At 55.9% G+C, this 23,939-nt stretch overlaps 1 protein-coding gene across 6 annotated transcripts in view; it reads right to left on the bottom strand.

The window, feature by feature from the left end:
* The window catches only part of GRM4 (glutamate metabotropic receptor 4), a 111,789-nt gene that overhangs the window by 19,197 nt on the left and 68,653 nt on the right, over positions 1-23,939 (bottom strand). For all 6 annotated transcript variants that reach the window (XR_005021941.1, XM_036870019.1, XM_036870022.1 and 3 more), the window contains exons 4-6: positions 16,932-17,067; positions 13,857-14,011; positions 11,581-11,721 (exon numbers count right to left, since the gene is read on the bottom strand). Coding sequence is in view for 5 of the 6 variants with exons in the window: in XM_036870019.1 (XP_036725914.1) it covers positions 11,581-11,721; positions 13,857-14,011; positions 16,932-17,067 (432 nt within the window). In the remaining variant the exon portion in view is untranslated. The remainder of the gene's footprint in view (positions 1-11,580; positions 11,722-13,856; positions 14,012-16,931; positions 17,068-23,939) is intronic.

Raw genomic sequence — 23,939 nt, 5'->3', positions numbered from 1 at the left:
CCAGCCTCAGCAGCCTGCCCTCTTGTTCAAGGCTTCTGATCACAGCTTCTGAGAGCCAGGAGAGAAGCGCAAGGGACAATCCTGTCCCCAAAGGGTGACAGAGGGGCCTGGGGCAGGCTTGCATGGAAGGCTCCAGCCCCAGACCCCACCATCACCCCCAGCCCCCAGGTCCTGCCCTCTGTATCCCGCTGCTCCATGCTCCCAAAGCTCCCATCACGCCCTCATTTCATATGGATGAGAGACTGAATTACTAACCAGGACGGAGGGGGAGGCTGCAGCCACTGCAGAGAAGAAGCAGCTCTATCCCAAGGCCAAGGACACACCAGGCCAAGGGACCCTGGCTGAGCTGCCCTCAGCCCCCTCCTCTCCCTATCTTCCCAGGGGTCCCTCCTCAGTGGTCCAGCTGAAGCATCCATCCCTGGGCCACGTGCTCTCACTGGGGTCACGAAGCCACCTGCACTGGCACTGGAATACAGATGACCCCACAGGAGGTCCTCACCAGGGGAGCCCACCTCTGCCTGGGGAGGTTCCCGTGGGAAGGGCTTTGGGGTCCTGTGGGCTGTGGGCTGTCAGCAGCCCTTGAGCACTGCCCCTTTGGGATCTCCACCCCAGAGTTGTCATGGTGCCAGCCATGGACTTCTAGAGATTTCCCAACACACTTTCACGTCCTTGACTTTTGTCTCAAGTCTGCCCCCAATTACAAATGAGATAACAGGGCAGTGAGGTGCCCTGCAAAGGGCCTTAATTTGAAAGGGAGCGGCGGGCCTTGAGTGTGACTCCCTACACACACACACCCCTCAAACTCCAAGGGCACTTCCCCTGAGCCCCACAGGAAGCAACAATGACAGAGCCTAAGTGTGCTCCCTTTGGGGGAGGGGGAAGGGATCACAAACACAAGTCAAACAAGGTCAAGACATGCTGTCCTGAACGTCGGAAGCTGTGCCCATAACCAGTGCAGCTCTCCGCACACCCTCGACTCTTCAGCAAATAACCCTGCAGCATGGCTGGTGCTTCCTCTCCCCCGAGCCTCTGGGATGTAGGCCAGACTGGCCCCCATCACAGAGGAGGTAACTGAGATTTGCAGGTGGTCGAGTACGGTACCCAGAGCCTTGAGGGAATCCTGGCCCCCAGCAGGTGTTCCTACCCACCTGGGGATTGGCCTGGCTGGTGAGTAGCTGGGATTTGAACCTGGATCTCTCTGGCTCCCAAAGAATTTCCACCACCCTGAACTGTCTGCCTCCTTCTTCTCCCTCCATCCAGCCCCGACCTGCCTTTCCCCTTCTCTGGGGCTCAGGCCTTGCCCCAATTGTCTGGCCAGGCCTAACCAGGAGCTAAGGATCCCTGTCGCCAGGGCTGGAGGAGGCAGATGGCCATGGAGGGAAGCGGGGGGGTGGGTCAGAGAATCCCCTTTCATGGGTGGTTGGGACCCCCAGGCCCAGACAGGGGAACCACAGTTCTGGCAGGAAACAAGACACACATTTCTGAGAGCTCCTAGAGGAGATAAATTCCAGACACATGGCAGCAATGACAGCAGCAACAGTTTGAAGATGTCCTAATTGTGTCCCGAGGCACAGTGAGCCGGAGATGTGTTTGGCTCGGCCACGGATGACAGCCAGCCCCGGAACCATCCTGGAGAGGATTTTCTCCGTCCAAACCCCGCAGCTGTGGTTACTACAGCGACTGCAGCCTTTGTCTGCAGGTTGTAAATTGTAATTGAAATGAGTTTTCAAGGTTGAAATAATCAGAGTTCCTCCCTGTCTCCCTGCTCACCTCTCCACGACTACTCACCCCACCCAGCCACAATCCTCCTGAGTTCTAGGCTCATGTGTACACACACACACACACACACACACACACACACACACACACACACACACACTCCCTCACATAAAGGTATACAAAATCAGCCACATATACACTCACATATTTTCACATCTACACGTATAAAGTAGCAACACACAAACCTGCATGCATTTATATACATCCCTATACACACATCTATGTTCAAACATGTAGAAACATAAGTGTCCATATAAACACATACTCTATATATTGGGTTGACCAAAAGTTCGTTCGGGCTTTTTTTAAGATTTTTTTTTTTTTGATGTGGACCATTTTTAAAGTCTTTATTGAATTTGTTACAATATTGCTTCTGTTTTTATGTTTTGGTTTTTTGGCGCGAGGCATGTGGGATCTTAGCTCCCCGACCAGGGATCGAACCTACACCCCCTGCACTGGAAGGCGAAGTCTTAACCACTGGCCCATCAAGGAAGTCACTCGTTTGGGTTCTTGTAACATCTTACGAAAACCCGAACAAACTTTTTGGCCAACCCAATACACAACTACACAATTAACATGACACTCCTACAAGCATGTGGTCATTCAGATTCACTGTCGGCTGAGAAGTCCCACAAGCAGGTCCTGACAAGGATGTGAGTACAAGTGTTTCATCTGGGTGGTGATGGCTGGAAGCACAAATCGGGGGGTGAGGAAGTGAGGCGGAGACGGGAAGGGATGGGAAGACACTAACGCCAGGTGTGAGGCTCAACCCTGTGGGGGGCTCTAGAAAACTGTGTAGCCTATGCCTCAGGGCTGTCCCATCTGAGGGGATAAATAGCCCCGCTCCCACCAGTCTCAGGCTGCAGACTGCTCCCGGGGGCATTAACTCCATTGGCAAAGCAGGGCTGGGGAGCGCCGAGGGGACCTGGGGCACCACACCCACAGGTTCAAGTCCACACGTGTAATCGGCGTAGGTGTGTGGACATACCACACACATCTACACACATATAAACTTGCACCTACATACAAATGCACAAACATACACACCGGTTTTCATCCCTTGTGCAAACTTCCAGGGAGCAGGATAAGAGGGTCCTAGGATGCCCCCCCCCCCCAGGGAGAGCTGTCTAGTGTGTGGTTCTGCCCTGGACCAGCCATATGACCCTGGTCAAGTAAAATTTACATCCCCCAGATGTAAATCCAGGGTAATAATACTTACCTTGAGGGGCCACTGAGAGGATTCAAGGAGGCGCAGACGTAAAACACACAGCATCATGCCTTATACATAGTGCTCTCGAAGCCTCCGTTTCCCTCTCCTCCCTAACACTTCCCCGCGGATAACTCCCCACCCCCGGAGGCCTCCCCCCCAGCCCTGGGCCGCCCCTCCATCCTGTCTGCAGCCCGGCACGTGCTGGGTCTTCCCAGACCCCCAAAAGATGAGGGTGGGGGGCCCAGGTCAGCTCACCCACTGACACTCAGATGGGGGAGGAAGCTGCCACCTGTGCTTCCTGGCCAGTCCCCCTCTTTCCTGACTCTGCCTGTGGTTGAGCCATTCTCCTCGTCACCTCCCTGGAACACGCAGGTCTTTCTGAGGGTCCCTGAGTCCTCTCCGGAGGCCAGGCTCCACCACCCCGGCATCCCCAGAAGTCACAGAGCAGGCTCCCCCTCCTTGTCTGGAGTCGCACCCTTGTTCTTCAACCCCACTCACACCACGGTGTCTGCCAGCCCCTCCCCTTGAACTTTCAACCTCCATCAAGCCACCTGTTTTCCGGGTAGGGCACCTCTAAACAACTCAGCCTGGTCCCCCCACCCCTAGATCTGTTCCGCCAAACTCTGCCACAGCTCTCCGCCAACTCCCGTCCTGGGGACCCCTGAGCCAGCCCCAGTGTCTTGGGGGGTTAGGTGTGGGGGCCCGTAACGGTCACCCCCTCCGGGGGCGGGGAGGTGAAGGGTCTTGCCCAGCAGTGGGGGCAGGGGGTGGCGGCTCCTGACTGTCTCCCAGGTGCTCTCTTTCTGGCTCTCAGTGGTGGTACAGCCCAGGGCTCCCCGAACTTGAGCCAGCCTCAGGCCCCTTTTGAAGGAAAACAATTCTGTCCCAGGATGATCCTAGGATGAATATGGCCCCAGGATGAAAATACTGATGTCAGAGGCTGAAGCCCTGGCAGTGACAGCTACTGCCAACTGCAAATGATCACAGAAGCAGAGAAGTTGTCTTTGCAATCTGTAAAGACCGCTTTCGGAAGGCCGTCGAATGAAAATGCCAAGTTCAAGAATCGTCATGGAACTCCTAGGTCCCTGAGAGTCTGACCTCAAGAACGTATCCCCAGATGTCCACAGACCCTAGTTCAAGAAACAGGACGTGGACGTCCGGCCAGATGGGAGCAGCTTGACACCCCACTCCCCCGCCCCCCCATTCAGCCTCTCACTGGCCTGCTGAGTTGCTTAGCATCTCTGAGCTTCAATCCCCTTGTCTGTAATGAGGTCGGCTCCCGGGACCATTAGAGAAGAGTGATACCTGCAGCAGAAGCCACACTCGGCACCTGCACAGGCCAGCTCCCAGGGAAGGCCATTCTCTACCCCTCACTGGTTCTGCCCAGCCCAGGGGCCTGGGCTTAGCTCTCCCAGACAGGGTCAGACTAGGGCCAGGGGTGAAGGGGAGGCAGCTCGCAGGGCCAAAGTCACAGCCAACTCCCCATGTGGATGCCCCTTCTCCCCCATCACCCAGCCATGCTCCTTTTCCTTCCAGGAGCATCTAGTTCTTCCTCTACTGGATCTTTGCTGTCAACATAGAAATATGTTTTAATTTCTTCCATTTAAACAGAAACCGTTTCTCGACCCCACTTTTCCCCCAGCTAGCATCCCTCTCTCCCTGTTTACAACAAAACTTCTCAGAAGGGTTGTCCTTACTCACTGTCATCAATTTTTCTCTCCTCCATTTTTCTCCTGACCAACTGCAGTCTGGGTTTTGCACCCACCTCTCCCAGGAATCTCCACGTGGCTATGCCTGACCCTCCACCCACCCCCCCCCATCTCAGCGCACCACCAAGAACCTCAGAGTCATCCTTGATTTTCTGTCATCTTTCTCTCACCTCAAATCCTTTAGCAAACTCTGAGGCCACACTGCAAAACTGATAAAGAATCAGACTCCTTCTCACCATCTCCATGGCCACCACCGGCTCCAAGTTCCCATCACCTCCCACCTGGACTACAGCCCCGGCCCCTGACTGATCTCCAGCTCTGCCCTCACCCCCATCTCTGCTCCAGGAGGCAGCCAGAGTGAGCCCATTATAACATAAATCTGATCACGTTAATCCTTTTTCAAACCCTGCCATGGCTTTGTCTCATTTGGCATTAAAAGACTAAATCCTTACAAATTGCCAACAAGGCCCACAGACCTGTGCCACCCCGCCCCACCTCTCAGACTTCATCTCCTACCTGTTGATCTCTCTGCTCCAACCACATGGGTCTCCTCACTGCTCCCCAGACCTGCCAGGCCTGAGCCTACCTCAGAGCCTTTGCACATGCTGTGCCCTCTGCCTGGCATGCTCTTTCCCAGTCACCTTCCCAGTGAGGACTTCTGACCTCCTGATTTAAAGGTGCAACATCCCTAGTCTCCCAGAACTCTCCAGGAGGCCTCCTGGATCTGTCCTCTCTGGTCTCATGATTAAGCTCTCTGGAGGCTCTCAGCTCTGACTACTGGGACCACACCATCATGTACCACCTTGTCTTCAAGGCCATATCACCTCCCACCTGCAGGGGGAGCTCCCCAGGGCAGGTCTGTCCCCTTCACAGAGCCCAGCACAGGGCTGGGGACACAGTCAGCCTCTGAGTAAATGCCAGCTGAACAAGTAAGAAACAGCACTGAGGGGAAGGGCTCAGGACCCCTGTGGCCACCAGGTGGCTGTCGGCTTGGGCAAATGTGAGTTCCTCTAATGAGTGGCACAACATGGCGCATAGTAGGTAATCCTAAATGTGGGTCTTCCTTCCTTTCCCCAGGTTCCTTTAGGAATGTGGAGGTGAAAAGAGCCACAAAGCCAGGCTGGAATAGCCAGAGGGCCCTGGGGCTAGGACACCAGCTGGCATGAGGCAGGACATCCCTGGAGCCAGATGGCCAGAGTTCAAATCCCAGCTCTGCCATTTACTACCTGTATGACCTTGGGAAAGTCTTTAACTTCTCTGTGCCTCGGCTTTTTCATCTGTAAAATGGGTTGCTGTGAAAAGCAAATGCAAAACACTAAAACAGAGCTTGCTTGACATGTAATAAATGCTATATAAATATCAGCTGTTATTATTGTTATTGCTGCTAGCCCAGGCTGGGTGATCAGCATCTCCCCACACATCCCCAGCTGCCATGCGGCCACCCTCCCTCTCAGAACTCCCGGCCCCTGGGAGCAGCAGGCAGTAAATTTCTCCTATCTCCTCATAAACCAGGCCTTCCTCCGCTCAGCCATCACCTGGCTGGCAGTCCTGTCAAAAAGACGGATGCCACATCTGCCTTGTTTACAGCTTTAATTCCCAAGCCCTGCTCTGCAGGCTCCTGGGGAGGGGGCCAGGAGAGGAGGTGGGAGGTGGGCACTGCCCTCCCGCAGGCCTTGACAGCTGCAGAGACGCCCTGCTCAGTGACCCCTATCTCGCTCAGGTGTGCAGCAGCCCCGCAGGCCATCTTCTAGTGCTTCCAGCAGATCACCTCCACTCCTTCTCTGGGAAACCATGAGCGAGGCAGCTCTGCTAGGGACAGGGCTCTGGGGGATGGAAGTGGGTAGTATGATCCCCATTTTACAGATGAGGAAACTGAGGCCTCAAGAAGTGACCTGCCCCAGGTCGCACGGCTAGGAAGTGGCAGCACTAGGATTCACACCCAGTTCAGGGGGACTCTCACAGTTGTGTACTTGAGAAAGAATGGGTGCCCACGACCCCTTGCCACTTTGAGACACACCAGCCCACACCAGCCCAGTCTCCAACTGCCAGTAACTGCCACTCTTCTGAGACTCTCTGGCCACAGAAGCCCTCTTTGCCAGCCACTTGGCATCTGGAGGTACTGAGGAATTAACACCCTCTGGGAACAGCCAGCAATGATTGACGGGAGTTGGTGTACACACACCCCAGCTCCCTCACACCTCCAGAGGGATGACTGCCAGGCGTGCTCCTTTCTGTCTCCAGAGCCCCCGGGGGGAGTGAAGCTCCAGCTGTTCACAGTGGTAACCTGCTTGGTATCACACCCTTTATGTCTGCCTTCCCTCCCCTACCAATGTTTCCTGGGATTCTCTCCCAAAGAAACGACTGGCTCTCAATTCCTTGTCTTGAGGGGAATTCAACTTTTTTTTCTTGGCCGCGCTGCACGACTTGTGGGATCCTAGCTCCCCAACCAGGGATCGAACCCGAGCTCTTGGCAGTGAAAGTGTGGAGTCCTAACCACCAGACCACCAGGGAATTCCTGAGGGGAATTCAACTTAACACAGCCTTGAAGGATGGATCGGATCTTCCCAAGTGTAAGACCCCAGCATGAGAAGGTCCTTCCCACCCTCTGAGAAGGTCATCAGGCCCATCTGTTGCCCTGGGGAAGGAAGGCACGGACTTGGCAAAGCAAAGGGCAGTGGAACACAGGAGTGGCACTCGCTCATGCTGAGATCGTGGGCCGGGCCTGAGGGACTGAGACAGGCAGAGGTTGACTACTGAAACCATTGAGGGGACCAGAGTGGGCCCACCCAGTGTGGATGGGCGGGCAGCCTGGAAGAAGTGAGCGTGAAGCTAGGCTCGGGAGACAGAGTGAGGCAGGTGGAGAATACAGGGCTAGCTGAGGGCAAGCTGAGGGCAAGCGAGAGGGTGGCTGGGGCCGTGGGAGGAAAGGAAGTGGGAGAGGCAGGTGGGGCACCAGCTGGAGAGCCAGGTTGCCTGGGTATGAATCCAGCTCTGCCAATTCTCTAGCACTGCGATGTTCACCAATCACCTCAGCGTCCTCTTCTGTAAAATGGATGCAACACTTGTGACAGCCTATACCACCCACCCTCAGGATGGTGTCCTCCCCATCGGGGATCCCACAACCGACAGAATCCTTACGGCAGACTTGAGCTGTTAAATTACCCAGTTGTAGGTAAATCCCACCTCTCCCCCTCCCTCTCTATCAACAACCACCACCATTTTATCAGCGCTGATCATACACATCCTTTTTCAGCCAGCTTCTTCATACTCTTCAAACACATCACCAATCCTCCCAACAACCCATTGAGATGGGTGGTGACTTCCCTGCCTTCTCTGAGACTCAGAGAGGCTAAATAACATGTCCAAGGTCACACAGCAGGGAGGAGGCAGAGTCGGACCCAGACCCTGACACGTTGACAGGTGCCCGGTCCAGAGCCCGTACTCCATGGGTGTCACCCCAGCCCTCCTGGCCTAAGGTACAAGCTCAGCTCAAACCTGGGTGGGGCCATGAGAAGCCAGAGCTGCCTCCCCCTCACCCAGGGTGGGTCTGAGGTCCCACAAACATTCCCAGCAGCTCCCCCGCCACCTCACCCAGAGATGGACGGGCTCACTGTGCCTGACGTGGGGCCACCCAAGGACACTTACCAGCCTCTGCTGGGGCTTCAGATGCAGCGAGAAGGATCCAGGTCAGCTGGAACATGCTGTCCTTCCACCCCTCCCTGTGACACACACCCCAAGCTCATCCCGGGCTCTGAGGCTTTGCTCACGCCTTCCCCACTGCCTGGGGTGCACGCCGTCACCCCTTCTATCACCCACCTCTCCTTCTGAGGCAGTGGTTCCCATACTTGGCTGCACAGTAAACCACAGGGGCACCTTTTAAAAATCCTGATGCCCAGGTGGCACCCAGGGCCAATTACATCAGAATGTCTGGGGCTGGGAGCCAGGTGTCAGCATTTGAAAAGATCCTCAGGTGATTCGATGTGAACAAAGCTGCTCTTGCCCAAGGTTCCCAGCCCTAAATACACATAAAATCCACTGGGAGAGCTTGAAAAACAATCCACCCCTGAGGTTCTGCTTAGTGGGTCTGGGGGTGGGGCCCTAGTAGAGCTCTAAAAGTTCTAGGTGATTCTGATGCACAGCCAGGCTTGAGCACCACCCTCTTACAGTTCACCAAGTGCCTCCAATCAGCTTTCTCACCTGCACCCCCAGACACCCTCTGGGCTGGCTCACCACCAATCCCATTTCTCAGATGAGAAAGCTAGAGTCCTGACAGGGTACAGCTGGCCTCAGGTTCCCAGTGAGGCTCTACACTCTCCTGAATCCTGCTCAACCCCTCCTTCCCCACCTGCTCTGACAGCCCACACACCTCCCTGAGGGCACCTAGAGAGGTGCCCGCCTCCCGCCCCAGTTCACCAGCAGCTGGGGAGTCCTGATGAGGACTGGGAGTCTGGAAAGAGCTTACAGGGACTGACCAAGGCCTTCTCCCTGCCTGCCCCTGCCAGACCAAGAGGAGACTCCAGAAAGCCCCTCTCCCTTGGCGAGCCAGACACAGGGACCGAGACGCCCCCTTATCCATGTTGCCCCCACTTTCAGTCTCACCCATCCCCATCGCCAAGCCAGGTCTCATGACCTATAATCAGGGTGAACATACAATCTTCCATCCCCACTTGGGCACTTTTGAGAATAAAAGGGGATGCTCTCAATAATTATGCCAGGAAAAGAGAAGTACACAGGATGCTCCTACCCATGAGGGCCCAGCCTCCCACGCCCAGGCATGTTTGTACTTCTTACACCTTTGTTGTGATTACTGCCTCATAAAGACCTTTGCTGTGCAGCCTTGGGCAGGTTGCTTGACCTCTCTGACTCTCCATAGCCTCCATAATATGGGGGTCATAAGAGCCCCTAGAGTTGTTGTGAGGGTGAAATGAGATGATGTTAAAATGTCTGGAACATAGTAAATGCATAGTAAAGAGAGGTGTTTATGGTTATTAGCTCACCCAAGAACGTCGCCCCTACGTAAGACAGACATGCACATATATACCTTCTCTTTTAGACACTCATGTACATACACAGTCACATACAGTCACACACACAAGGGTGTACACACACTGCTGCCTACACCCACAGGAGTTTGCCTGAGTCCCCAGGGGATACCCACAGTCCTAAGTAGCCACGATTGCCCTGGCCACCAGAAGTCAGCATGCTCCCCACCGGCCCACCCACCTCACCATGCTCCCTCCTCCCCTGGCCCTAGTGGACCAACCCCCCTGCCCCCAACTGCCAGTGATTGCATGCAGCATGTCCCTGCGGCTGATCCAGTGGCCCTTGCTCATCTGGCCCTCTGCCCAAGCTGCACCCATCAGTCCAGGAGACTATAAGAGGGAGTTCATCATCCTTGCATGGGCACCACTCACGGTTGAGGGGTACACAGAGCCCTCCCAATGTCCCTGACACCAGGTCCTGCTGCAGAGCTACCCAGACAAAGAGCGCACAAGGACCCACATCCAACTGTATCAAAGGTGAACGCGCCAAGATGGCTACTGTAGGGGTCTGAGGGCCTAGAGCTCAGACCTGGGTCCACATCCTGCTCCACCACCTTTCATCTGCGGGAACTCAGGTCCCTTTACTTACCTTCTCTGAGCCTCTGTTTTCCAATCTGTAAAATAGACCCATCGTCCCAGCCTCCCGTGGCTCATTCCCTGTCCTTTTCAGGACTCTGCTGAAACGTTACCTTGCAGGGAGGCCATCCTCTTTCTTATCTATTTTGTTTCTACTGCACTTTTTCCTTCTGACATAGTCTATAGTTTACTTACTTATCTTGTTTATTGTCTGTCTCCCTGTTAAAATAAAAACTCCAAGAGCTTTTTGGCTCTTTCATTCACTGCTATATCCATGTTGCTTAGAAAAGGGCCAGGGAGGGCTTTCCTGGTGGCACAGTGGTTAAGAATCTGCCTGTCAATGCAGGGGACATGGGTTCGAGCCCTGGTCTGGGAGGATCCCACATGCCATGGAACAACTAAGCCTGTGCACCACAACTACTGAGCCTGTGCTCTAGAGCCCGCGAGCCACAACTACTGAGCCCACATGCCGCAACTACTGAGGCCCGTGTGCCTAGAGCCCGTGCTCCACAACAAGGGAAGCCACTGCAATAAGAAGCCCGTGGACCACAACGAAGAGTAGCCCCTGCTCACTGCAACTAGAGAAAGCCTGCACGCAGCAACAAAGACGCAAAGCAGCCAAAAATAAATAAAATAAGTAAATTTATAAAAATAAATAAATAAATAAATGGTAGGGACTGTGTTTAAAAAAAAAAAAAAAGAAAAGGGCCAGGGAGTGGGAGTCAAACTGGTGTCTGTTGAGTGACTGTGGGAACCTGGAGGGGTTAGAGATGGTTTCTGTAAAGTGCTCAGACCGGTGAGCGTTAGGATTCACAGGGCAGCTGGGGTCAGTCAGTTCTGTGGGCTTGCCAGAGGGGCGTCCAGATGAAGCCCAAGGTAAGCAGCCAGACGGCACCTCTGCCCAGACCCAGGAGCCCCTTCCCCTACTCAGCAGCGTCCTACGGCTGATGGTCTGAGAGATCGAGGAGGTTTCATCTACCCTAAGCCCACCCATCGGCAAGGCCCTGGTGTCAGACCTTCAGTCAGTCCTGGCCCCGCCCCTTCTGTCCCCACCACCTGAGGGCTCCGCCCCTTCTGGCCCCCAACTCTGCCCCCAGGCAGCACCGCCTGGGCCCCTTGACACTGCTAGCCCTGCGGTAGTGTCCCGTAGCCCACCCCACTTGACACTCTCAGCCTTCTCCCCCATAGCCCCACCCCCTCAGGGCCCACCCTGGCCCCGCCCCCTGAGGCTCAGTCCCACGCCCCGCCCCACGCGCGTGCTCACTGGTGCACTTCTTGACATGGCTGCCTTTCTTGAGCGCGTGGCGGCTCAACTTGCAATGGAAGTTGTCCTCCCAGAACTCAGCAAACCAGATGTTGCGCCGGTTGTTGTCCAGCGTGCGGCTGGAGAAGTAGCGGTCGAAGCCTGGCAGGGAACCAGGATGTCAGGACCTCGCACCTCCCTTCCCCACCCGCCCCCTCCCCTTCCCGCTTCCCGCAGCTTTCATGTGGCCCAGGCAGAGGGAGGCGGAAGGGAAGAGCACATCCTCTGATCCAGGGCCCAGCCGGAAAAAACAAAATGTGGACCATTTCATTTTCTGCACAATGAAAAGAGCTGTATTAAATTCCAGGGAGAGCCTGTGTAATCTTACAACTGCTTCCTTTATGGAAGACGTACAGGATGAGGGTGCTTCCACTGCTTCTTAACCACCAAAATGGTAATATGGGGCCTCTTTGAGAAGGAGTCACCTGGGGGCCCTGAGATAAGAGCAGAGAGGCTGGTGGGGGGCAGGCACCCAATCCTGGGAGCACCTGGGCGTTCTAGTTCTGAAGAGGAGACCGGACCAGAGAGTGTAGGGAATGACCCAGGTCACACAGGTAAGATGGGGAGCTGGATCTTCCTCCTTCAAGTCCAGAACTTCCCCATCACTGACAGAGGCAGCCTCCTTCTCCAAATGCTCCTAAGGGCTTACCCACTCTGCTCTAAGCCTAGAAAACCCCATCCCAGGGTAGGCAGGCTGGTGAGTGAATATCGCCTTCTGTCTCCTACCAGTGCCCCTTCTATATATATCATGATCATTCCGTGTCATGGGCACAGTTGTCTGACTGTCGGAGCTGTCAGGGAGGTGCTGGCACTGGTGGGGGACTGGCCTTAGAGCAGAGTTTCTCAACCTTGACCCATTGACACTAGGCCCGATCATTCTTTGCTGGGGTGGGGGGCGGGAGCAGCAGGGGGCTGTCCTGTACATTTCAGGATATTGAGCAACATCCCCGGCCTCTACCCACTAGATGCCAGAAGCATCACTCCCTAATCGTGACAACCAAAAATGTCTCCAAACATTGCCAAACGTCCCTTGGGGATCAAAATCACCCCCAGATGAGAACCACTGCTCTAAAGGCTCCTCTGATGTCCCAGAGAATAAAGGGATTTGTCGGGCAAGTCCAGGGTTCAGATCCCAGTTCTGCCACTTAATAGCAAGTATGTGTCACTTACTGCCACTACATGTCACTAAATCTCTCTGATCCTTAAACATATTCACCCACTAAATGTGGATAAAAGTTTCTTTTGGGGTTGCAGAGAAGATTGAATGAGATGTCTGTAAGGAGCCTGGCGTTTGCGGGTACCAAGAGCCATAGTTATTGTTATTTTGTGTTTATTATGGCTTGAGGCTGAGAGGGGAGGTGTGGAAACTTCTGCAGCCTATGCTCCCTCTGCCTCAGGGTGAGTAGAGGACACGGCGGTGTGACCCACATCCCTCCCCTGCTCAGGTCTCTTGGAAAGTTTGGTGGAAGCAGATGTCTGCAGGCCTTTCCCCCTCCATCAATGCTGGATTCTATTGACCGGAGCAAGAGCAGGGGAGAAGGCTCTGGGAGCCTGCTTCCCCCATGGGGAGGACAGTGAGGTCCCTGCCAAACTGAGCCATTAATAGGAACTTCAAGCCTCACGCACAGCAAGGTTCTGGCCACAGCAACCTGTTCCTTCCCAGGGTGACTGGGTTCTGCCCCAAGAGGAAGGGATGCTGGGCAGGGCAGGCGCAACCCCTGCCCCCACACCCAGGGCCCGCCAGACCCAGGGGGGCTCTGCAGGGAGGCCCCTGCCCCCTGGCATGGCACCCTCTTCTTGTAGCTTGCTGGCAGTGCCCAGCCCCATTCTGGCAGAGGATGTGCTCCAGGCAGGGCAGGGATCTCACCTCTTCTATCCCAGATGGGAGAAGGGATGAGAGTATACAGGGATGAAGGAGAGTCCTTGATAAGTAAGCCTCCTATACTTGCCACCATCTCCCACACCCACAAATATCTGAGACGGAAGGAAGAAAGGTCCTGAATCTGGATTTGAATCCCACTGGGTTAAGTGTGGCCAGAAAGGCTTCCTATCCCAGAACCTGAGCACAAAGAAGCTGTGAGCCAAGGAAGAGGAAAGACAGGATGCAGGGAGACGAGGAGCGGGAGAGGAAGGGCATGGGGCGATGATAAGAAGGAACCATCGGGGTGACGCTGACAGCGGTGGTGGATGGTGCCGGGTGAGGGCGGCGGGCGTGCCGTCCGGGCTGCCGGGCCTACCTCGCACGGACATCCTCTTGGGGAGGATAGTGACGGCACCCTCGGCCACCTCCTCCAGGTGCAGCACAGGGGCGATCTTGGAGCCCCAGCTGTCTGAGCCCATCCAGAAGAAGTGGCCGGTCTGGTTGGCCTTCCGGGCCGCCTCCAGCACACGCCTGTGGGAACACGCACCAGCCCAGCCCAACCCAGCCGTGTCTGCCCACGCGGCTGCCGCCACCCTGGCCACGCCTGCCCTTGGCTGACCCCTTTCCCCGAGGCCCACACCTGTCCCCCTCCCAGCCTGTGCCTGGATCCCCCATCCTGACCCACATGAGCCCAGGGCCCATAGCCGCCCCAGCACCCATGTCGTACCCCCAGGCCCACAGTTCCCTGCTGCCCTGGCCCACACCTGCCCATAGGCCCACGGCTTCCCCTCTCACCCATACGGCACCCCTAGCCCCTGTCTGTCTCCCAGACCCACTCCTGTACCCTAGGGCTACCTCAGTCCCTGCAAAGACCACAGCTGTTTCCCTCAGTTTGGACCTGCTCCACATCTGACTCAGGTCCCCAGAACCACATCTGCCCAGGCTCTGTCCTCTCAGGTACATGCCACCCTGGTCCTAAGCCCAGACCCACATCCCTTGGCCCTTTCTCACATTTATATCCACTGTCTCTCTCTCTCACACACACATACACACACACACCCCACTACACCCTTCCCCCTCTGCATGCCACCTCCTTCTGTGACAAAAGTCCAGGTGCTTCAAAGAGCTGCTCCCCACACCCTCCTGGATGGATGAAAGGGTGTGGGCAGCCAGGGCCTCACCCCTCCCCAGGCCCCCAGTGACAGTGGTCCTAGTCAAGTCAGGGGCCCTGGAGCCCAGCACAGGGCCCAGCCCACAGGAGGCTTTCAGTCGGTGCTTAACGGATGCTTGAACTAAGTGGCCCCTCAGAGACATCTAGGAGGAGAAAAATAGGAAGGACTGGGCAGAATTCTCCCAACGCACCTCCTTCCACGGGGGAAGAACGGAGCAAGCAACTTGCTCAAGATCACACAGCAAGAGGCCAGGATACTAGAAACTGTCCAGGCCCTTCCCATGGACAAGGCCAGGACAGACTCCAGGGCTTGGGGTGGCTGCCGGGCCTGAGCAGCCTGGGGCTGCCAGGGAGAAACATGTTTCCCAACCCTGGGGCCCACACCTGCCCTCCTCCATCGTCTCCTGATGGACGTTTCCAGACCCCCAAAGCTGCCGCAGCCCAGGCAGGGCCCAGTAATTGTAGGTGAGGCTGCTCTCAGAACCCACACCACAGCCTATCGATACCCGCCTGCATCCGGCCAGCCAGAGACGACCAGAGCTCCCAAGGCTCCATCTCTGTAAAGTCACCTGGGTTTATTTTTACTTCTGTTTGCTTCTGAACCGCCTGTGGATTTCCAGAAATGCATCCCCCTCCCTCACACACCCCCACCCCCCGCAGCTGCTCAGGGAGTCAGTCTCAGGCCCTTCCCCCTCTCCCCCAGGGGCCTCTTCTCTGGGACACGTGGCACCTTCATCCTCCACTCCCCGCGTGTGGGTCCGTCAGAGCCGCACAGGAGGCCTGGAGTGGGGTGCGTCCCGGGGTGCAGTGGGACCCAAGTAGTGCTGGGCTTTGGGGTGGGAGTAGGGGCAGGGGGGCAGCGACTGGTGACTGCAGGGAGGGAAAGAGCTCAGAAGGAGCCCCTCCTGCCCCAGTTGCCAGCAGACCTGTGGCAATAGGAATTTAGGGGATCTGAAAGCTTTGAGGGGGTCAGGAGCAGCCTCTGTTTTCAGCTTGGAGGTGCCAGATGGATCCTGAGGACTCCCACGCCCTGGTCCTTCGAGGCCTGAGAAACACCTATTAGAGTTGGTCCTTGCGGCTTTTGAGGCCTTAATGACCTTCCCGAACATCCCCCTCCACCCCTCCAGGGACCTGACAATGTCTCCTGGGGGGATATCTGTTTTGCTGAAACTCAGGAGTCCAGGATGGGGTCTTCACAAGTGGGAAAGAGTGCTGGAAAGAATGCGACCCAGAGAAGATGCTGGTTAGCAATGGGGAGGCGGGTGCACAGGGGGTGGACCAGGCAGGCTGGGCTAGGCAGGTGGGCAGGTCAACCGGAGGACACAGCGGGCTCTGACAGCTCAGGCCAACTATCTGAGGGAGGAGGCCTGGGGAGAACCACATCTCCTCTGCCAATCAGACTCTGAGCAGGGGCTGTGTCTCCCACTCAGACTAGGGAATCAAGGAGGCCGGCCCCTCTTTGCCCTAACATACAGTCTCAGAGGGGTAGTAGTGAGAGAAAAGGCAGGAAGAAGGGAAGTGGGTTAGGAGGGGTGCTCAGGGGTCATCTTTTAAGGGCACCTGAGTTTCTGACCTGAGACTCAGGACCCAGGGGCAGATGTGCAGAGAGGTGGGGTGGTCCAGGGTTTCTGCGCTGCATGGTTCTGGCACCCGGAGTCCACCTGCCCCCAATCTGCAGATGTGGAGACTGAGGACCAGGGAGGGGACAATTCTGCCCACAGTGAGTGTGTGCCCAAATCAGGACTAAAACCTCAGCCCAGGCCTCCTCCCACTACTCTGAGCTCACCGAAGAAAGGAGGGAGGGGCTGAGAGGTGGCCAACCTTGCCAGCCTCTGCTCGAAGCCCCTTATGAACATTCCTGCATTCAATACTCAAGCAACACCATCAAGCAAGCATAATTAGCTTCTCTCTTTTTTAAAAGCAGAATAGAAGCCCTGAGAGGTTGAGAAACTTGCCTGAGGTCACATAGCTAGCAGGATGGAGAGCAGGCGAGGAACCTAGGTGCTCTGACCCCAAGCCCATGGCCTTAGCCCCTCTGTAAAAGTACCTGCTTACCATCCCCAGTTGGTAGAATGGATGCAGGAAACAGCGAGGGGAAGGGGAGCCCATTAACAGTAGCCTGTGCCCCAGCAAGAAGGGTCTCCCCACCACCCACTCACTGGCCCACCCCATCTCTCTGGACCCCAGGCTGGGTCAGGCTTGCCTAGGAAGGTCTCCAGCAGGGATCCCCGGCTCCCAAGCCCCATCCCAAGCCCCACCCCAAGCCCCACCTGCCCTCACCTGATATCATCCTCATTGGCAAAGATGATGACCGCCCTGGCGTTCGAGGTCTCCAGGAGGCGCCGGATGATCTTGTCAAACTCCCCAGGCTTGGGTTCCCGTGGTATCTTGACCGACTGGGCAATGCACACACCCCCTGCAAGAAGGGTACCAGTCAGCCTGGGGTGGACAGAGTCTCTCCCCCAACCCACACTCCTGGGGGCTGCTCACGGCCCTGTAGCCTGACTCTTGGCTCCCAGGTCCCCATCTCTGGGCACGAGCTGTGCAGTCGGCATAGCCACAGTGGGAATTTCGGCTCCACAACTCACAAGGTTGGTGACCCTGGACATGTCACTTAGGTTCTCTGTGCCTCAGTTTTCATAAATAAAATAGGTTGTTAGCAAGAGGCAATGCAGCATTGTGCTTAAAGCTAGACTGCCTGGGTTCAAATCTCAGCTCTGCTACTTACCGCTGTGTGATCTCAGGCTGGTTACTGAACCTCTCTGTGCCTCAGATACATCATCTATAAAGTGAAGATAATGATACTACCTATTTCATAGTGTTGTTATAAAGCTACGTGAGTTCATGCATATAAATACAATAATATCTGGCACATAGTAAGTGCTCAGTAAACATTGGTTCTTTTCAATGTAACCACCTCATAAGGCTTTTTGGAGGAGTAAATCTGAGAACGAGAGCAAATTGCCCACCCTGGGCCATTAGTGCCTCTGGCACCCACATCCACACACACCTACCAGGGCTCTTGTCCCCGGGCCCCATGCTCATCAGCAGGCCCCTTGGTAAGAGCAGTGCGCACACGGCTGCTGACTCATGCCCACATATCCTGGGCAGCGATGCTGCAAGCCCAGCTACAGTCCTCATCCAGGTCTTCCCAGGTTCCCTTCCAGGAACCCACAGGCCACTCAGTGTGTAAGTCTCTCCAGCTCCCACCCTGGCCTGGCAGGGTGCCTTGATACTCGAGGCCCCGCCCATCATATTTGTGATCAGATTCCTAGCAGGGAGCTCAGGAGAGCCCCGGAAGGTCATTCTAACCGGAGTGCTTTGGGTGGAGGGACTGGAAGAGCTCTGATTGGGGTCAGAAGGTCTTTAGGGGCCCTCCTGTCACTCCTTCTTCTCTGGGCCGCCGCCTACCTGGCTGGGTCCTGGGGGAGGGGACCCAGGGCCTACCTGCCTCTCAAGCTCATGCCTCTGCAAGAAGCCCAGCCGCCAAGTCTGCAGGAGCCAGGATGCAGTCAACACACCCCGGAATTCACAGCCAGGCCATGTGGCTTACAGAAACCCTGGGAGCACTTTCCACTTCACCCAGCCAGTCCCCAGCCTCAGATGTGTCTCTCCAGTGCTGGCAGGGGACAGGTATCATGCGTGTATTTCAATCTCCCCTCATCTCCTGCTACAAAAGCACTGTGCACCACTGTTTCTATCAACTGCATTTGACAGATGAGGAAACCGAGGCTCAGAAAAGAGAAGTGGTTTACCCAAAGCCACACAATTCCCTGCCCTACTGAGGTACAGAATGGGGGGACCTCCAGGGAGTAAGACCCCCCCAGGACCCCAGGTGGCAGAGTCAGGGCTCAGCTGATGGAAAAACATGAGGGATTACTCTTGATGAAAGCAGATCCTTTATCTGAGACCACTACCTTCCTCTGGGTCCCACTCAAGGGTCTCAGCCCAACTCCACCTCACACAGGATCCCTTTAGGGCCCAACCAAACTATCCACCTTGGCTGCGCACCTGGCTGTCACCCCTGGGCACCCCCGAGCCTTCCGCACAGACTCCACGCACCTCTGCATGGAGGACTGGCTGCAAGGGGCTCCCAGCGCAGCGAGATGTAACACACCCACCTGCCCCCTGGGGAAAGGTGCCAGCCCCCAGCTCCACCCAAGGAGGGCCCTTTACTCCTGGGCGTAGGTGGCAACCAGGGAAGGCTGCCCAAGGGCGGTGACCCTGAGCCGAGTCTTAGCAGGAGGAGGCGCAAGCAGCCGGGGGTGGGGCATTCTGGGAGAACAAGGTACTCACACTAGAATGGGGGCTGCTCTGTGCCAGGCACCTGCAAGGCCTGGAGCCACACGACACAGACACATTCTCACATCGCCAGGAAGTAGTCCCCCTGGTTCTCTGCACCAGTCAAGGCAGCCACGGCCCTCTGCCCCCTGCCCTGACCAGCACCCACCTCCCTTACTTTCTGCCACTTCCGGGCAGACCAAGCTCCTCAAGACCTCCTAAGACACCCAAAGAAGTCCCAAGCACAGGAGAAAAGCAGGTCGACCAGGGGCTCATGGGGGAGGGAGAGAAGGAGAGAAGGAGGGAGGGTCTGGGGTCAGGACGGGGCCCCTCTGGTCCCGGCTCACAAAGAGAGCCCGGGGAGCCAGTCTGCTGCCCACAGCGCTGGCTCTGCCCTAACAGAGGCCGGGCAGACACTCGGCTCCCAGCTAAACCCTCCATATGGTTCCTTTCCAGTTAGAAATTGGCCCAATTGCTACATTTCTCCCCCTATCTGGGGAGACAGATGGACAAGAGGAGGAGGCTGGCTGAGGGGTTAGGACGTGCCACCTGGCTCCAGGAGGGAGGAGGGGGCAGAGGGGATGCAGGCATAGAGTAGGAGTTAATTGTTCTCAAGGAGGGAGAAACTTTTAGATTAAGTCATATTTCTGGGCAATGCTCCCCTAAGAAGTTCCATAGGATGGCCCCACCTGACACGCCAGGGTATATCTTGCAGGCTTCGTTTTGCTGGTGAAAGAAGAATTAGGTGACCACAGCTCGGTCAGCTCAAATGTGAGCGAGTCACAAGGTACTCGAGATGAGAGCTGGTCTGAGCGGGATGCGATATTCTTACAACCACAAGGGTGGGGGGACTGGAGGGGAGTTTGGGGGTTTATGCAGAGCTCAATACCAGTGAACGTTTATAAAGTGCCTAATGCCTTTGAATATTATTCTGCATATTTTGCATGGATTCACTCATCTGAGGTCAGTATCATCAGCACAGCTCCAATTTAGAGATGAGGACGCAGAAATGCAGAGAGGTTAAGTGGCTTCCCCAAGGTCACACAGTGAGGCACAGAGTGGGGTTTGAATGCAGGCTGTCTGGCTCCCGAGACCACCCCTTCGCCCAGTCCAATGTGTCACGACCGGTCACGTGGAGTCAGGGACCACCTGGGACCCATAAATATGGCTGGGCACAAGGCTTACCCTGGGCTAAGTACCACTGGTGTCACTGGCCCCACAGTGAGAAACCAAGTGTCTCCACGGCCCTCCTGACCCCATGCCACAGCCAGAGAGGACTGGAGTGGCCCAAGAGGGACCGCATTTACTAAGCACCCACGGCATGTCTGGCACTCAGTGAATCCTCACACAACCTGGGGCAGGGGCTAATGGCCCCATCTTACAGATGTGGAAACTGAGGCTTGGAGGTGCTAAGTAGCCTGACGGAGGTCACATGGCCGGTCAGTGGGCCTGTAATCCAGGTCTGTGTCCAGAGCCTCCCTCCGGCAGAGAAAGGGAAGGCCCCAGTCGCTGGGTCTCTGTTAACCCCCATCTCCTGCAGCCCCTCCCCACCCCTGGGAAGATCCCAAGTCTCATGCCAAGCCCGCCAGCCCTCCCATGTCCAGCCCCTGCCTCTGCAGGGGACCATGTCACTGTGGGGACCATGACTAGCACTACCCTGGGACGCCCTCTTCAAACCTCTCCACCAGGGCGGGGGCACTTCTCTGCACCCCTCCTCCTTTACCACAAGGACTCTCTCTTTGGATAAAAAAAAATCCATGAGTCCATACTGAGAGCAAATATAATCAAATTAAACCCAAGCAGCAAGGAACAAGCCCATGCACTATCTCTGCACAGAAGCTGGAACCCTCCACCTGTCCCAGGCTCCAGGAACAGGATTATAAGAAGGGGGGCATGAAGGAGTCTGGGGTTCCCCGTGGCTCCCCTAGGCCTTCCTGGGTCGCCCTTGGCAAGCCTCTCACCCCACACACAGCCCCAGCCCCAGCCCCCTGTCCAGCACCAGTTGCCACATGCCAGCTGCAAGCTCCACCATCCGCCCAGCCAGTGCCTCCGTGCAGGGCCAGGGGCAGGAAGCCACAAGCACTTGCCAGGAGCATCTGAGTGCCTGGGGGCAGTAGGGACCTTGGAGAGCTCCTGGCCCAAGTGCTCTGGGAACAAGGAGACTGAGGGCAGACCGCACCAGCGGGTCTAGAATCCTACAAGCCAGCGTGTCCCCCTCCACATCCTTCCAAGAGAAAGTCACACACGGGTGCAAGGGAACGTGCCCAAAGATGGTCACTGTGGCGCTGTTTGAAACAGCAAAAAAATGGAAACCACTTAAACATTTTACAACAGAAGAATGGCTAATCTGTGGTGTGTTTGCACAATGGAATATTATGTAGCTCTCATGTATCAGCACGACAAAACCCTGAAAACATAAAGTTGGCTGATAAAGCAAAGTGCAGCACAATCTGTCCCATTTATGTAGAAATTCAAAGCCACATATAATAAGATTTATTCTATATGGACACACACATATATACGAGCAAAAGCTGCATGAAGGCAGATTTGGTCTATTGTATGCACTGCGATCTCCCAGTGCCATTAGGTGCTCCATAAATGCTTGTTGAATGACTAAACAGGGACAAGAAGGGAACTCATCCCCTTCAGAGTCGTGGGTAGAGGGTACCTCAAGGGAGGCAGGGATGGAACAAGATTGAGGGCTCCGTGAAAGGGCTTCCAGGCAATCCCCATTTTATTTCTTGGAAAAAAAAAATCAGAAGCAAATACAAGATGTGAAGATGTAAATGCTTGGTAAATGTGGACCCCAGAACCCAGGCCAGACCAAACTTTCAGACACGAGTGACAGTGAAGGCATTCAGTCCCTCTGTGCGCTGCCCTGAGCCTCTTTGTTCATCCGTGACACGGGGTCACTCGGCCACTCCCAGCCCGGTGGAATCCACAGGACACTGGAGGGGAAGCACGTGGGGAGCCCACCTGGGGCTGCCCTCCTCCTGCCAGCCATCTGGCTCCCGAAATCCTGCCTCCCCCTGGGGACAGGCTCTTTCCTGGCCAGCCCTCCCCGGCGCTGGAACCCTGCGCCTCCCCCAGGCTCCAGGCACCTGCCCTGACTTGAACGTGACATGGAGACTCCACTAGTGAAACTTGATATGGGTTTCCTCTTGTATTTTGTGGTCTCTGCGCCCTTTCCATTTGCAGTCTGGTGACCTTTCCCAGTGTTCTCTGGGTCCAGCCAATATATCTGTGTCAGTGTCTGCCTCCAGCTGCACTCCCCAAGGGCAAGGCCGGCTCTGCATGTTTGTTTGTTCATTCGTTCACTCATTCATTCATTCATTCAAGAAGTGTCCTGCTCAGTTCCTGGCACATTTGGTCCTTAAGAAACAATAGCAAGTAGGGACTGCCCTAGTGGCGCAGTGGTTAAGAATCCGCCTGCCAATGCAGGGGACATGGGTTCGAGCCCTGCTCCGGGAAGATCCCACATGCCGCGGAGCAACTAAGCCTGTGCGCCACAACTACGGAGCCTGCACTCTAGAGCCCACGAGCCACAACTACTGAGCCTGCATGCCACAGCTACTGAAGCCCGCGCACCTAGAGCTCGTGCTCTGCAACAAGAGAAGCCACCGCAATGAGAAGCCCGCGCACCGCAACGATGAGTAGCCCCTGCTCACCGCAACTAGAGAAAGTCCGCACGCAGCAACAAAAGACCCAACTCAGCCAAAAATAAATAAATAGATAAATAAATAAAATTAAAAAAAAAAAAAGAAAAGAAAGAAACAATAGCAAGTAAAACCCCTTCCTTGGGAGCTCAGTCTAGTTGGGAAGCAAGACAGGAAGAGAGAGTGACCAGCCCTAGGAGGGGCACAGGAGACAGCACTGCTGGCCACACTGGTGGTGGGGAAGGCCCCCTGGGTGCCAGGCCCACCGCACGCTTCCCCAGACACCAGCCATCCAACAACGCACCCTGTCCTGCGTGCTACCGCTGCTTTTCCTTCACTGAGTCAACGAGTGTTTACTGAGCACCGTTTAGGTGCTGGGATGCAGCCGGGAGGAGGACAGAGCCCCTCCTCCCATACAGCTCTCATTGCAGGGCAGAGGAGGAAACAAGTGGAGTGAAGTGATGGAGGGAGGCTGGGGGCTGCATCCTAGGGGGCAGGGAGGCTCAGGCCGGGCCACGCAGTGGCAGCAGCAGATGTGGACTCTATTCAGACTTTTTTCCAGGAGCTACAGCCTGGCCTGAGAGCCAGGAATTGAAGACACTTTGGACTTGTAAATTCCACCCGCAAGTGAGAGATCGCTGCTGAAATGCCCTCATTTTTCTACCCTTCGCTGCGTGGGATTGTCCACACTTGGCTCCCTCCATCAGCAGAGATGACCCAGGGAGCTTATTTGAGGGCAGGGCCACAGAGACCTGCAGGCACTAAGGACTCAGCAGGGGGGCGGGGGGGTTGGTCATCAGCCCAGTTTCCCGCCTGAGGTGTCTCCCTAATGTCCTGGTGGACTCAGGTTACACCAAGTATGATCACTGCACCTGTGCTCAGCTTCCTTCTTCTCTTGGCACCTCCCTGTCCCCCACGGGACGGCTCTCTCCACTCCACCCATCTAAATAAGTCCTCCCCACTCGCTCCAAGCAGCCCCCAGACCCCCTGCCTTCACGACACGCCGACCTGTGGGCTGAGCCTAGCCCGGTGGCCCAGAGCAGGCAAAAAGAAAAAGCCTCCTCCTGGAGCAGCCCGCCCCTGCCCAAGCTCACCCCAGGTAGGGGGCAATCGGGGACCTGGGCTCCGCTGTGCCTTCCCAGAGCCCTCAGCCACATCCTCCAGGCTTGGGAATCCTCTTGCTCCCCCATCCTTCATCCTCTCACTCACCAGGAGACCCACCCTCGCCAGGAAGCAGCTAAGCAGCCAGCCCGCAGGCGGTGAGCAGCGAGGTGACCCAGACAGGGCACTGTGTCCACAGCTCCAAAGCCCTCTTGCTCTAACACCCAGGGCCCTGGGATCACATCCTGCA

This window comes from Balaenoptera musculus, chromosome 11 (genome assembly GCF_009873245.2).
Source record: "Balaenoptera musculus isolate JJ_BM4_2016_0621 chromosome 11, mBalMus1.pri.v3, whole genome shotgun sequence".
Taxonomy (NCBI): Eukaryota; Metazoa; Chordata; class Mammalia; order Artiodactyla; family Balaenopteridae; genus Balaenoptera; species Balaenoptera musculus.
This window is presented reverse-complemented; position numbering and strand designations above follow the sequence as displayed.